At 38.4% G+C, this 16,245-nt stretch overlaps 1 protein-coding gene across 6 annotated transcripts in view; it reads left to right on the forward strand.

The window, feature by feature from the left end:
- The window catches only part of ENOX1 (ecto-NOX disulfide-thiol exchanger 1), an 855,443-nt gene that overhangs the window by 725,385 nt on the left and 113,813 nt on the right, over positions 1-16,245 (forward strand). For all 6 annotated transcript variants that reach the window (XM_073614184.1, XM_073614181.1, XM_073614186.1 and 3 more), the window contains one exon: positions 9,519-9,636. In XM_073614184.1, the coding sequence (XP_073470285.1) occupies positions 9,519-9,636 (118 nt within the window). The remainder of the gene's footprint in view (positions 1-9,518; positions 9,637-16,245) is intronic.

Here is a 16,245-nt window from a genome sequence, read left to right on the forward strand (position 1 = left end):
TCCATAAATCAATGAGAGACATTGAGAGCACCACCATTGGATCAAATGTGACAAAGATTGATTTCTGACCAGTTTTATTGGTTAGCCAACTTCCTTGATGCCCAAAGAGGCAGGGAATGCCAAAGGCGGCTCCCACCCTGTTTTTTTCCCCCCCTGCGCAAACCAGGATATTCTACTGCCTCTCGATTCCCCACAATGATTACTTCCCTAGGTGGCTCTAGAGGAGTATTACTGCTCCAAATGACAGGGTCAGCCCCAGGGAAATATAGGAGGAAGAAACGGTGGAATAAAGGAACCAACAAACACCGAGCACCAGCATTCGGGAAGTGAACCTTATGGCACATGTCAAAAGATCAACCAAATGTACAAATGTAAATAGTTGTCTAAAACCTATATGAGGGCCAAGGAAAGTAGCAGGGAGGATCTTTGCATAGGATCTTTGCATACAGTATACTACTTCTTTCCAAGATGTTTTAAACATACGCCAAAAGCATTGGCATTTGTTGACTGATGACGAGCAGCTAAAGGAATTTAAACAATGCATTTATCGTCTACCAAAAAGTAAATAGTTGGTGCCAAAATGCTGTAAGTATAAATTAACACCCAGTGACAAGTGTTAGTCACTGTATCAGCAGTGACTATGACTGAAGTCTGTGATTTAAACAGTCCAAATGTATCACAGTGATTCCAAATATGCTTCTAAAAGGATTGTAGTCCTCCAAATCTTCCACCACACCGTGTGTACATAGTGCTTCCGCTCCCCTTAAGAAACGCACTCACCAAATGAAGATGCCTCGCACTCTCATGCTTGACAAACACACATTCACTCTCATAGGCTTAAATCCAAGCGATATCCAACCGTGATTGGGGTGTCAGATCCTCTCCACATGACAATAGATTAAGTGTTCGGATAGTGTGATATCGCTTAAAATCTACTTATTCAACTAAAATCAAATCTTCAAATATTGCAATCACATGTATTCAAACAAATCGAGCATGAAAAATCATCTTGCTGAAAGCAAGCAATGGTGTATTGTGGTTACAGCGGACCCGTGGTGTGTATCCTGTATCTCACCCACACTGACTCATCAGACTCGGATCAACACTTCTGGTTTGATGTGAGACGTCACAGCTGGTTGCTGTATAGCCACGATCTGACGCATTTCTTCATCACGACATACTCATGGAAATCTAAAGCTAAAGGAATTTGTTTAGAAAAAACCTACAGTTATCTATCACAGGGCCTGATCCTTAACCGGTTCCCAACCAGCTGCCGTAGCTATACTGTGACAGGATGGTTCCCCTGGGCAAGCCGTCCTAGCTGTACATCAGCCCTTTAAGATGCTGTAGGAGGCGCATGCATTGGGCACCCACAATCGCTCGTGACAGAGTGAGAACCAGGATCTGTGTGTGTAAACGCACAAATCCCGGTTCTGTCAGGGGAGAGGAGACAGATCGTGTGTTCATACTAAGTATGAACACCGATTGGTCTTCTCGCCTAGTCAGTCCTATCCCCCTCACAGTTAGAACATACCTAGGGAACACAGTTAACCCCTTGATCACCCCCTAGTGTTAACTCCTTCCCTGCCAGTGATATTTATACAGTAATCTGTGCATTTTTATAGCACTGATCGCTGTATAAATGTCACTGATCCCAAAAATGTGGCAGAAGTGTGCGATTTGTCCACTGCAATATCGCAGTACCACTAAAAATCGCTGATTGCTGCCATTACTAGTAAAAAATAAATAAAAATGCCATAAATCTATCCCCTATTTTGTAGACGCTATAACTTTTGCACAGACCAATCAATATACGCTTATTGCAATTTTTTTTTACCAAAAATATGTAGAAGAATACATATTGGCCTAAACTGAGGAAAAAAATTTTATTTTTTAATGTGGGATACTTATAATAGCAAAAAGTAAAAGATATTGTGTTTTTTTTTTCAAAATTGTCGCTCTTTTCTTTTGTTTATAGCACAAAAAATTTAAACCTCAGAGGTGATCAAATACAAACAAAAAGAAAGCTCTATTTGTGGGTAAAAAGGAAGCAAATTTTGTTTTGGTACAGCGACTCACGATTGTCAGTTAAAGCGATGCAGTGCAGTATCCGAAAAAATGGCCTGGTCAGGAAGGGGGTAAATTCTGGGGCTGAAGTGGTTCGATACGGACAAATGGGAAAAGGAACAGGTTACAGTTTGCTTTATATAAATGTGGGAAGTGTGATTACTGGCATTTTGTAATGGAGGGTAATGTTTTGACTCTCTGCAGATGTTTTGGGAATATTACTTGTGATACCCACGGGTGTGGTATATATCTTGACCTGTGCATGCAGGACTTTCTACGTTGGGAAAACCCACCACATGGTCAGGAAAAGACTTCATGACCATATCTATGATATACAAACATATAGTCTGATGTTCCCGGTGGCTATATATATTGGGATCCATTCACAAAGTGGGAGCACCATAAAAAAATGTGGTAAAATACCGCTTTTCGTTTTTCAAAAAGTTTTTGGGCAGTCACAAAAAAAAACGCTACTAAATTAGTGCATGAGTTATTTTATGAAGTCATGGTATTTTAGTAGTGAAAACATGAGGTATGGTAACGCCTGGCGGTAGCCACTGTATTTATTTACAGTAGTAAATATCGCATTGTTACATTAATCTGTCAGCGGGGTTCTGATGACTCATCAGTTGATAAGGTTGTGGCCACCCGCTCTTTAACAACCAGTACACATTCTATCATTACGGCATGTCTCGATCACTACTTAATTACCGCATGCATTTAATTATTTATTTCCTTCTGGGAATGGATTTTTACGCCTTTTCATGCGATATTTACCAAGCGTTTTCAGCATTTTGATGTAAATATCGCAAAATGGTATATTGAATTGACAGTTAATGGATCGCATGCAATATTTAGGCAAAATGTGTCTGGACACCTAAATATCGCATGCAAGTTTCTTTTGTGAATGGAGAACATTGTCTTGAAAACGTGATGGTAAAAGTGATGGATTAAAGATTTGGGTGGTGGAGAGGGTCCCCTGATATGTGAAAAGGTGAATGTAATAATAATAAAAAAAAAAAATTCTACAACATGAGTCCAGGTAGATTTGGTAATTTTGCGCAACACACTCCCGAGGTTTAAATGAAGGTCTTCATTTTAGTCTATTTTTAAAAATTATAATGTATGTTTTATGTGTTGGATGTGTGTACATACACGGGTATATAACTTACACGTTCCGGATACTAGTCCTTTTGTCTTCTTTTTTCCTTCCATGACGAGGAGATATACTTTTCTGTATATATATATATTTTTATATTATTTTTGATAATACATACTGTATTTCTCTTCTATTGATATATTTATGATTAATGGGGATTTATTTCTTCAGCGTACTTATGCAGCTAACCTATAATGCCGAATTTTCAGTGGTCATTTTTTGTAATTCTGTATGTTATTATTAATGCTGGTGTATGGTTGATCTTTTGTTATGCATTATTACATGTTTTCCCTGAACGCTGGCGCCCGGTGTTTGTTGGCCCCTTTTTTCCACTTTGCTTCTCCCTCCTATGTTTCCTTGTGGCTGAGTCTACCATTTGGAGCAGCAATACCCCTTTCTAGTCACCTGGGGGAGTAATCATTGTGGGGATGAGAGAGACAGTGGGATATCCTGGTTTGTAGAAAAAAATGGGGCTGGAGCAACCTTTTGGCATTCCCTTCCCTGCCCCTTTGGGTATCGTTGACACCTGGTCTAGTATTTAGGGATGTGGTATAGCACTCTGGGCTGTACAGTCTCTGAGGAAGTTGAGTCACCAATGAAACCGGTCAGACATTACTCTTCCATTTGATCCACTGGTGATGCTCTTCATATCTTTTTATGATGGATAGACTTACTTTTATACCTGGTATGAAATCTTTATCATTTAAGTTTCAGTTTGAGTGAGACAGCTATTATAGCCTCTGCTTTAGTCACCTGCTTAATAGGCTCCCAACTACTTGGGGTGACCTCTAAGCCATGCATATAAGATGGCCCCTGTAGAAATCTGCATGTGGATATTCGAGCACTACTACTGACAGGTTAAAGCCACCTGAAGACTGTATGATGTGCCAACTGTACAAGCCATGTATATAAGTTACACATCTAAGCCATGCATATACGGTCTCTTCGTGGTCTCTGTAGAAGTGTGCATATGGACATTCATACACTGCAAATGACAGGGTAAATTCACCTGCATCACTAATAACAGGTTAAATCTACTTGGAGACTGGATGATGATGCACCGACTATACAACCCATGCATTAAAGGTCTCTGTGGTCCCTATAGAAATCTGCACATGGACATATGTATACTACTAAATGATGTTGGATAACCTACTACCATATATATTGTCTCGGTGGTCCATGTCAAAGCGTATATATGGACAATATCTTCTTTGATTAATCACAGGTTAAATCCACCTTGAGATCATTCTCATACCTAGAGCATTCAAGGTTTTTTGGATAATAACATTACTGCAATCATATAATGTCACCTCAATTTGCTGGTTTAAATATTTTGATGTGCTACATCCTCAGAAACACAGGAAGCTTTTACTGAGCCCTCTTGGAATACAATCTGGATGACATACCACTCTAATTTGTCTGTGGAAAAAGTGGATGATACAGCATATTGCTGATTTGCTATTCTACTGGTGTCCTAGTGATTGTAGGGTTAACCATTTCACTCACAGAGCCTTTTAAGAAACTGCTGTTATTCTGAGAGACCATTTCACTCAGCCTTTTAAGGAACTGCTGCTATTCTGAGAGAGTACTGCCACTATTGGTAAATTAATATTACAGCCTTATCTGTTTCGATTTCTTGATTTATACTGTAGGATGTATTGATATATATTTTGAAGATCATTGTGGGAGTATCTTGGGTTTTAGAAGGTATACCTTTTTGTTTTTAACTTTTGTCTGTGTCTTTATACTTTCTATGTACAAAAATGTATTTGTTATATAGTTAGCTGCATAAGAATCAGATATTTTTCATTTTCAAAAGTGACAAATAGTTATATTAGGGGTTTGACATAGAAATTGAATTCTGATAGAACATATATTAGTAGAAATAACCATCCTATCTCTTATCTGTTAGTGCATGACTGTGACGTGTCCCTTGTACTTGCCTTTTCTACAAACACTGTGCTTTATCTATAGCCAAACTACAAACTCCATCATATCATATTTGACTAAGATTTCCAGCTATAAAAGAGGTAACATTTTACTGTATAAAGGATTGGATTAAAGTAAGAAAAATGCAAAATAAAACACGTGCAAGGTCCCCCAATGTGTAAAAGATTACTTTTAAGGCAACGTATGTAGAACGGTGATGCCGAACTACTGCCCCTTTTTGTGCCCCCTAAAGTAAAAGCGGAACTTCAGTCATTTTTTCAAGTTTCCATCATTTAATTTTCTGCCCTTGTTTTAACTTTGGGGAGTAAAACATTTTTTTTCTGCCAGTAAATACCTTATACAGCCCATTTCCTGTTTCTTGTCTGGTAAAAAGCCTAGGCTTATTACATCATGCACAGCTCTCTCTCTCTCTCTCTCTCTCTCTCTCTCGAGAGAGAGAGAGAGAGAGAGAGAGAGAGAGAGAGTTTGCCAGGAAGGGAGAGGGATGAGTCATAAGAGGTCCAGTGAGAGCTGCAGAGCTGTAGGTGTGCCTCTGTGTGGCTGTGTAAATCCAGGCAGTGAACACCCACAGTTAAAATGAATGCAGCCAGACTTAGTGGAGATTTCTGCAGCATATTTGACAAGTATAAAGTCACAGTGTATATAAAATAATATGCAAAGTGGTTGGAGGAAAGCTTCAGAATGGCAAAGATGTTTTTATTACAAATTATGTGAGTAGACTGCAGTTCCTCTTAAAGTAGAGCTGATACATCCTCCTGACCAGTTCACCAATGTGATGGGTGACAACTTTCTACACCACTGTGCCATCTTGTGGAAGGAGCCCATCTGCGAAGGAATACTGCTGATCAAACCTGAGGATGCCACTAGTCTTTCACAGTCATGAGCTAGCCACACAAGATGGTTGCCTTCAGTATTTGTAAAAGTGTTTGGTCAAGGGCTTTACCCTAGGTATGCAAGTCACTCCTGGGGTAGAGAGAACTATGTCAAAATGTGTTGGTGGCCCTGCGATTACGGAATTAAATGGAAAATGAGAAAAAGAGAACTGCTGCCCCTACCAATACAACCCCCTTAGTGGAATGTAAATACAAATGTTAAATAAGTGGAGGTAGGTGTGGCGCTGTTTTTGGGTGCAATATTACATGCCTTTATGTGACACTCTATATGTCCTGCTGTTATATTGAATCAAAGGCCAGAAATTTAAAGTGTCCTGTGCTTAGTGCAAATCCAGAACTGTGCAGGTGCTGACAATGCACATAACGAGAAAAAATAAATATGTAGTAATGACAAGTGCTCTACAAATTGTGCCTCAGTGTTGCTCATATGCCACAAATTCATACAAAAAGAAAGATATATATATATATATATATATATATATATATACTGTGTTAAAAAACAATCCATAATACATTTACTGAGAATGCATAAAAAAACTCTACTTAAAGTGACTAGTGCTCTTAAAATCGTGCCTCAGTGATGCTCATATGCATTAATTTCATATAAAGAGATATATATAGACACTGTAATCATAAATAGTCCATATGTCATTCCAAAGAAACGTTTAAAAAAATGAAAAAAGTGACAGGTGTTCCTCAGATTTGTGCTCTGTGCTTCTTATAGATCCCCTATAGGAATTGCACTCACCCGAACCACTAACCCCACACAGGGGTATCTCACTTTCACAGTTTCTGCCACTGTGCAGCAAACATGAGATCTTATTTCTGCTGTGTCAGCTGTGTGTTTCTGTACTTGTGGTATAAGGTATGTGTTCCTCCTCTAGATCTCCCTCTGTATCTCCCACATATAGAAAAGAGACATCTCCATAGTATATTACCATTTAAAATTACATTTATTGTTGCATAAAAGTGGAAACGTACTCACATTTAGTTCAAATATATAAAGCCTTGGAAAAAATACAGGAAACCGGGAGGATTCGCGCTCCACGGCTTGAAACCGCAAGTGATACAAAGACAATGGAAGCTCCGCCCTACGTGTTTCGTCACTAAGACGTCATCTGGAGCGGCGCCATCTTGCTACACCATCTGGTTTAAATAGCATGTGGTGATCCCTGATTGGTGGTCATGTGACCGTGGCCATTTTTGGTTAGACCGTTAGTAAACAGACAAGGGCTCCATCTGTTATGATGTTGTTCTTACTGTTTTTAGTTTCTGATAGCTGATAGAAATAATGTTTAACTCCTAAAACAGACTAACTGCCCAGTGTCTAATAAATGTTAGTCACGGGGACACCGCATGCTATAGCAATATTGTATACGGTAACACAAACGGTTATACCTATTTTTAAACAAAAATATAAATTTTTTATATATATTATTAACCCCTTATTAAAAAAAAAAATATATATATATATATATATACGTTATAAAAAAATATATATTATATACGATGCATATGTATAAAAATGTGTCTATTCTCATATGTACTGTATATAATATCTAAAAAATACAATAAAAAGTACAATAAAAATAATACATGGGGGGTCCACCCAGAAGTATATTCGTTCCCCATGTATGTAATGTATGTGTATATATGTGTGTGTGTGTGTGTGTGTGTATATATATATATATATATATATATATATATATATATATATATAAATATAATAAAGGCGGTATGTTAATGGCTAGATGTATTCAGAAGTGTGTAACCTTCGTTGTGCCACATGGTGTCCTACTCCATATGTGCCTATACGTCTAATTTTGTTCCAACTATCACATGAAGTTTGTAAACCTAAAAACCTACTCCATAATTGACTCCCACTGTGAGGAGGAATTAAAAATTGCTGAGGAAGCAATTGAGATCTATGTCTATGTGCAATCCATTAGGTTGGAGGGTATTAAGTAAGAAAACCCATTTAAATATAGATATGTGGTGCAGTGCTACTCCGCACTATACAAACATATTTAAAAAATTGTGCATAGCAGAAATCTCAGTGTCACATCATGAGTTTTCAACACAAACAAACGTAAAAAGTCAAATGGGTCTGTTGGAGCCATAATGGTTTACTCTGTTGGATGTTTTTTGCACATTTGTCACTTTTTATAGAATTCTGGATACAGACCCATTTGATTTGAATACTCCACTGCACTTTGTCACTTTGCCTGAGCATCGTTTGCACTTATTGTTTTATTATATATTTTTTATATATGTATTGCACTTTATGATTAACGCTGTTTAGTGCAAGGTTCACCATATTGTAGGTGGTAATACCTATATCTATTTTCACGTCAGTATTTATTTATTATTTATTACATCAGTCGTTTCTTTATTGAGTAGTGTCACGTATCACGTTTAAATTTAAGGCCTTACTTTTTACGTTTGTTTGTGTTGAAAACTCATGATGTGACACTGAGATTTCTGCTATGCACAATTTTTTAAATATGTTTGTATAGTGCGGAGTAGCGCTGCACCACATATCTATATTTGATTATTTTGAAGGTCAGGTGTGTACCCGAATCGGTGCTAGCAGCTGTTCCAGCTTCAGCTTTCTTCCATATTTTGATAGCGCAGGAATAACCTTATTATCTAAAGAAAACCCATTTAGTTTCATTTTGTGATATTTGTATCTTTTTATTGTCTCCTCTCCAGTGTCCCTTAATTTTGTCTATGGCATAAAATACCAGCCCAGATTGGTCTCTGTTGTGGTACTCTCTGAAGTCTCTAGATATGCCATGTTTTAGGAAGCCCGTCTTTATGTTGTTTATATGCGCCCGGATTCTAACTAATAAGGGTCTTGTGGTTCTTCCTACATACTGTTTTTGGCACAATTTGAGGCACAATTTGTAGAGCACTTGTCAGTATACTACATATTTATTTTTTCTTGTTATGTGCATTGTCAGCACCTGCACAGTTATGGATTTTCACTAAGCACAGGACACTTTTTAAATTTCTGGCCTTTGATTCAATATAACAGCAGGACATATAGAGTGTCACATAGGGGCATGTAATATTGCACCCCAGAACAGCGCCACACCTACCACCCCTTATTTAACATTTGTAGAGAGAACTGTGTTATCAAAAAGTAGTGTGTATAAGTAACAGGTCTTTAATGCAGATAAAAACAGTGTTCGCATTCAACTTTATACATATCTAAAAAGCAGGAATATGATTTCTTGTTATATACGGTACATTATTTCTTTAAAAGTCATACTAACTTCGTATTTTTCCTAGGTCATGGCTGAGTGCAGCAGTTTGCAATATTCAAACTGCCAGTGAATGAAAACTGGGAGATCTGGTGGAGAACTGTTAAGCAAAATGATGTATATATTAACGAAGTTCAATGTGTTTTATTAGTGGTGCCTGTATTTTGTTATTTCTTGTAGGAGCTCCGAAATGCACACAGTGAACAGCTCATGGGTATCCGGAGAGAGGAGGAGATGGAGATGTCAGATGATGACAGCAGTGATGTCCCCAGCAAGAGAAGCAAAGTGGATGATACAGGTGAGAACAATACCACAGTGTCCTGTGTTATAGGACAGCAGCAAAACATAATTGAGTGCGTGTGAGTGATAAGCTTGTGATCTATCCATAATCCATCATAACAGGTGTGGAAAAAACCTGTCTCTTGGAGTGCACTTAGATTTTTCTTTTATTTAAGCTATAATTGGCATGCAATGTATTATTATTTTTATTATTATTATTGCATTACTATAGAAAGTGCAGGTCTTGATTTTAATGCGAGACAGATTGATCTGTCAAAGTATGGAGAATTGTCTGCATTGTCTCATGATAACCAAATTCACATTTCTATTTGTAGTATAGGGTTGGGTCAAGTGGAGTGTTGGTGTGGGGCAATGAACATTTCATGTTATATATTGATAAACAAGTTCTACTGCAGGCAGTGTTAATTGTGACATCAAATTTTGATTTAGTTTTAGTCATAGTCTTATGACTAAAATGCCATTTTAGTTTTAGTTGTATTTTAGTTATCTGAATTGTTTTTGTTTTAGTCATATTTAATTGATTAAACTCTCCATTACATTAAGTCAACTAAAATCTTATTGGTTTAGTTAAATTTGAATGCATTATTTAAGCATTTCTCTAGAATTTCCAAACTCATTATATACTCCTGGAGTAAAAATCTATCAACATGTAGTGGGTATGGGGAAGTGAATGGGAGTGAGGGAGTTCACAGGGCAGAGAACTGGTCTGGGGAGGCTGTTATCTGCTACCTTGCTGGAAGAGGAAACACTCACCACATGGTTTGCAGGGCATAGTTCCAGAACTCCCAGGCAGACAGAGGGAACCTGCGCCTCTCAGCCAATACAGTTTGTCAGGGGGCTGAGGCTTTCAACTCAAAATAAAAACCTGATATAGCTCAACCAACCCAATGGTAAAAAGTGTCTGACTCCACTCACCATACACCCATGATTACAAAAAATACACTTTATTCATTTCAAAAAGTAGTGGAAAACAACACTGATAAAAATATCAATCATACAGAGCAATTATGCTTTAAAAACATAGTCCACATCTGGATGGCTGGGGGTATGACCACCCAAAGAAAACAGTAGATGGGGGAAAAATAATGTATCATGGTTTCATCCCCAGGCTACAATGGCCTATCAAAGAGGGTGTAAATGACATAGTAAAAACTCTGTTTGGCTGTTGGGTCAATGGTGGGATATCTGGATATAGTCACTCCACAGTATGGTATGTATAATGGCAACTATGGACAGATAATCATTCAGTCCATGCTGAAAAACAGATTGAAAAACAGGTTGGTGGATGGTAAACTGTAGTGAAGTAGCTGAGATAAAGCTTGGTAACAGTGGTCCAGAGGAGGTATAATGTGTGGGGTTTGTGTAGATGACATAATATAGTGAACAGGGTTACCTGACCAGTGGAATATATAGACAATCCTCCATAGCCTCCCTCTCACTGTGTGGAAAGTCCTCTATAAAGACTTCTCAGGTTACCAATCACAAGCGATTATATAATCCAGCAAAATCACAAAGAAGTTTACTGTTCCATTTGGAATGTTAGGTATACTTATCAGATCTGTTCAAGACCATAAAACACCAGTGTCCTGAAGTGCGATCCTCTCATCCCATAGATATCGCCAACCTTACAAATATATGATGAACATCAAATAGTCATCGTCCAGAGGTGGACCTAGGTAGCCTGACTGGTTTCGCCGATCTCTGTCAGCTGCTTCAGAGGCTCGTTGCCATTGCAGTCTGGGGACTATATTCCGCTGGTCAAGTGACTCTGTTCACTATATCCTGTCATCTACACAAACCCCACACATTATACCTCCTCTGGACCACTATTTTTTGCAATCATTGGGTGTATGGTGAGTGGAGTCATGTACACTTTTTACCATTGGGTTGGTTGAGCTACATCAGGTTTTTATTTTGAGTTTCAATCCTACATTCACCATGAGCTCCCATCCCCTTCCTCCTCCTCCTTATTTCTTTTTTTGAGGGTCTATTATCTATGTATACTCTATTATATTACAAATATTATATTAGGCAGCACCTTGAGGGTCCTATAACCTTCAGTGTATCATTCGGGCTGAGGCTTTAACAGACGAAGCAAAGCTCAGAGGAAAGCAGAAATTCACGTAGGTAAACGTCCCTTCCTCACATTTTCAGTCGTTGACAAAAATTGGAATTGATTTTCATCATAGTTTTCGTCACTGAAGACATACTGCTGACAAAAATTATGACGTCAAAGAAATTACACTAACTGCAGGTCTGTGTTCCATGTAACACCCAGAGCTTTACCTCATCTTCTAAGCTGTGCATAATAAATGACAGATGGATTAGTGGTTGCTTTGTGCAATATAGTCTTATTTTAGATACTTTCTACACCTCAGGACCAGCGTGGAGAATAATAAAGCTTAGAGTTTTGTGCGTGTTTTGTTTTTATTAATATGATATAACCATTTTATTTTGGCTACCAACCACATCAGGGATTCTTTTCTATGAAACAGTTATTTTTTATGAACCTCTGCAGAATTATTAACAAATCTTATTATATTGCATACCTTTACATGGCCTCCAAATTTGATTTCTTTATGAGCATCAGTATGTTATCAATATCACTTTCTAAGGCCTTACCAAGTGTATTACCAGGTCCACAATGGCTTCCAATAGATTGGATAAAGGAAAGTTGGAAAGCAATTAGATGTCAGCATAAAGCCTGTGTGCAGATATGTGTGTTAAGGCAGCCTATAAAATATGCTGAACTCATTTCCCATATTACAAAAATGACTCTTGCAATGAAGCAATTGTGTAGAATAGCAATGTAAGTCAGATCATTTTCCATTACATTGAGGATGGGAAGGCAGATGAAACCAGTGTTCTAATTCCACATCGCCAATGCTATTATATAGATTACATTTTGTTATGTTTTCAGACTGATAAGGTTTTATGTCGGATCATTACATAGGAGGATTGATGTAATCCCTTTTTCTTAACAGGCTTTTAGAACACATAGGCAATTTTTTTTTTAATGCGATAAGAGAAGTTGCTATGGAAAATGCCATAGCAACCTAACATCTTCACAGAGCCAAGCAGCCACTTGTGACAGCGGTCGAAATTTACATTTATTATACTGTCATTTTATAAGTGTTGCAGGTATTTCATTTTGACATACTGGTAAACTATGCTTTTTCTGTCTATCCCAGGAATATTAACAGCACAGTCTTACAGGGAAACGTTCAGTGAAATCGCAACACATTGTGTATATTTAAATAGGCATACACAAACAAGATAAGCGGAATATATAAAGCAGGGATAATGAACAGAATGTGTAACACAAGCTACTCAGTTCCAAGGTGACAGTGATTCACCAAGGTACTGTTAAGTTCTTCTTTAGTCAGTTCTCCTAAAATAAGGGGAATATTAAAATTGTAGCTAATGGTTTACTACATGTTTGTTGATGTGCACCAAGTATTGCAGTATTGGGCTATTGTGTAATATTTTCAAACTAGGGTTACTAAAGCTAAAAACATTTTTTACCTTAATGCATTCCTTTTATTGCTCTCTATCCTCCCCCTTCCCTGGGTGAAAGGGAAGAGAGGGGAGAAAATATCCAGCGCTGTGCACATCTGCATCTTTTCTCACCTCTCTTCCTCTTCACACCGGGACTCAAACAGCAGCAGGAGCCTTTGACTGCTGCTGCTGTTAATCAAATGCAGTAAGGAGGAAGTGGGGACGGGGATAAGTCCTGCTGTGTGTGTCTATGGAGCGGCGGCTCCATAGACACACAGCTCTGAAGCGAGCAGACACCATGTGGCTCCATAGCAAACTGCTTGCTATGGGGACACACTAAGAAGAGCAGGAGCAAGATCACCAGCAGAAGACCCAAGAAGGGGGGGCGATCAGGGTTGCTCTGTGCAATACCACTGCACAGAGATGGTGTGTTATTTTATTTTAAAAAAATTACTTTAGTAACACTTTAAAGATGTTTCCTGCAAAAAATGTCCGATTACCTGTCATCTCATAGGGCACCTTATTTAAAGGACTAGTTTACCCAAAACTGATTTTAGTTGTAATTTGAAGTGTTTCTAAAGCCTTATTTTAGATTGAGTGGGGAATTCATTTTTTGATGTCTGTGTTCTATTTAGGAGATTTCTATTACAGCAAATGGAAGAAGATTTATCCAAAAGGACCAGAGATTCCCTCTTACACAATTGTCAATTAAACAAGTATCCCCTTTGACAGATTTCTCCTCTTGTTCTCTTGACAACTGTGGCATTTTGGATTTTACAACCCTTTTTGTCCTGGTCACCAAGACAAATAGGGAAACCTTTCCATTAGGGAAACATTAAACAATAGAAACACTTTCAAGTTTTAGATATGCAGTAAAACCTTGGATTGCAAGCATAATTCGTACGGAAATATGCTTGTAATCCAAAGCACTTGTACATGAAAGCGAATTTCCCCTTAAGAAATAATGGAAAGTCAGATGATTTGTTCCACAACCATTTATTTATAGGCCTTTCAGTTTACAGTCCATATAAAAAGATTTTAGCAATGTTATAGGTTATGTAACCATAAAATGTCCATCCACAAATGGCAGCCTCCACAAGGGGATTAGAAGCAAAATCCATCAGGAGCTACAGTGTGTAAAAGAGAAGAGAGGTGCTTCTAATGCCGTGTACACACAACCGGACATTTCGTCAGACTGAACTACGAAGGATATTTTGTCAGAGTTCCGACAGAGTTCCAACGAAACAGACTTTCCTACACATGATCACACCAAAGTCCGATCGTTTCGAACGTGATGACGTACAACCGGACTAGAATAAGGAAGTTCATAGCCAGTAGCCAATAGCTGCCTTTGCATCCTTTTTTGTCTGTCGGACTAGCATACAGACGAACTGATTTTTCGATCGGACTCAAGTCTATCGGAAAGATTTGAAACATGTTCTATTTCTAAAGTCCGACAGATTTTTCAACAGAAAAGGTTTGATGAAGCCCACACACGATTGAATTGTCCGACGGATTCGTTCAAAAGTTCGGTCAAAAAGTCTGGTCGTGTACCAATTATTGTACCATTAGTTCATAAGTCCTTCAGTTTAAAGTACATATAAAAGATTATAGCAATGTGACCAGGTTGTGTAACCATAAAATGTCCATCCTCAAATGGCAGTCTCCACAAGGGGATTAGAAGCAAAATCCAGCAGGAGCTACAGTGTATAAAAGAAGAGTCTCCAAGTGTAGCAATATGGTTACATTTAATGACGGTACAACATTTAGCAACTCACATGCTTGATGATTAAAACAGGCACATCTAGATATGCAGGCATCTGGGGTAAAGCTGTCCACATAGACCGCCGTCCTCACCGCTGCCTCTCACTGCTGTCAGACTGCAATCGTGACCGGGAAGACTACCCTGCAGTAGAGCGATCTGAAAGCGAGACTTGAAGTGCTAGTGGAGCGCAGCGTGGAAGAGATTATGTCGATGGAGGTGCAGAGGCTGGACTATGTGGACAGCTTTACATACTGCATGCCTGCATACTTAGATCTGCCTGTTTTAATCATCAACCATGTGAGTTGCTAAATGTTGTACCTTCATCCCAGATAGCAAGGATAACTTGCCACACATTTGTGGCAGTATTGAATTGTAAGTCTTGTGAACTTGCTGCACATCTTCCCTGGCAAGTTGTACACATGCAGAGCATTAGAAGCACAAGTTCTAGTTGACACTTTTCCAATTTGTAGCAAATTTGCAGTGATAGGGCTCTGGCAAGAGCAAATTTGCAGTGGTAAGTCTCTAGCAAGAGCAAATTTGCAGTGGTATGTCTCTAGCAAGAGAAAATTTACGTTGTAATTCTCTAGCAAGAGCAAATTTCCAGTGGTAAGTCTACAGCAAGACTCGCAAGTCTAGAGCACGAGCCCCACAAGTCAACAGCAAGAGCCCCACAAGTCTATAGCCAAAGTTATGCAAGTCTCCATTTGTGGCAAGAAAAAAGAAGCAAGCAGCGCAAATCTATAATCCCACATTCTTGTGATAGTGAACCCACTGTTATTAACCTAATCCCTTACTGTACACGTGTGAAATATATTCAATCCATTGCATAAAATAATTCATCTATCATACAAAACATATTTGTTTCTATGAAAAGCACTTTTTTTTAACAACATTTGCACTTGGTTTATTTCATAGAAACAAATAATTTTTGTATGATAAATGAATTATTTTATGCAATGACGCAGAGTTTATCATTATACATGATTGTTGGATTGAAGGCATTTCGAATGTGTACAGTTGGGAATTAGGTTAATAGCAGTGGGTTCACTGTCACTAGATTGTGGGATTATAGATTTGCGCTGCTTGCTTCTTTTTTCTTGCCAATTAACTGGTGATCATAAGCATGAACAGGGGGTGTGCCTGGGCACACCCTAATCACCCCAAGCGCATTAGCATTATCGCTCTGTGTGCAGGCAGGGAGATGGGAAATATCTCCCTCTGACCAGTTCTGCCATTCATGAAGTGCTACCGTACTTCTCTTTCACTGTCCTGGCTCTGCCATGAGAGTGTGTGTCTGTATGTGTATGTATATGTAATATATATCACAAGCGCATGTGTGTTTGA

This window comes from Aquarana catesbeiana, linkage group LG02, assembly GCF_042186555.1.
Source record: "Aquarana catesbeiana isolate 2022-GZ linkage group LG02, ASM4218655v1, whole genome shotgun sequence".
NCBI classification, from domain to species: Eukaryota; Metazoa; Chordata; class Amphibia; order Anura; family Ranidae; genus Aquarana; species Aquarana catesbeiana.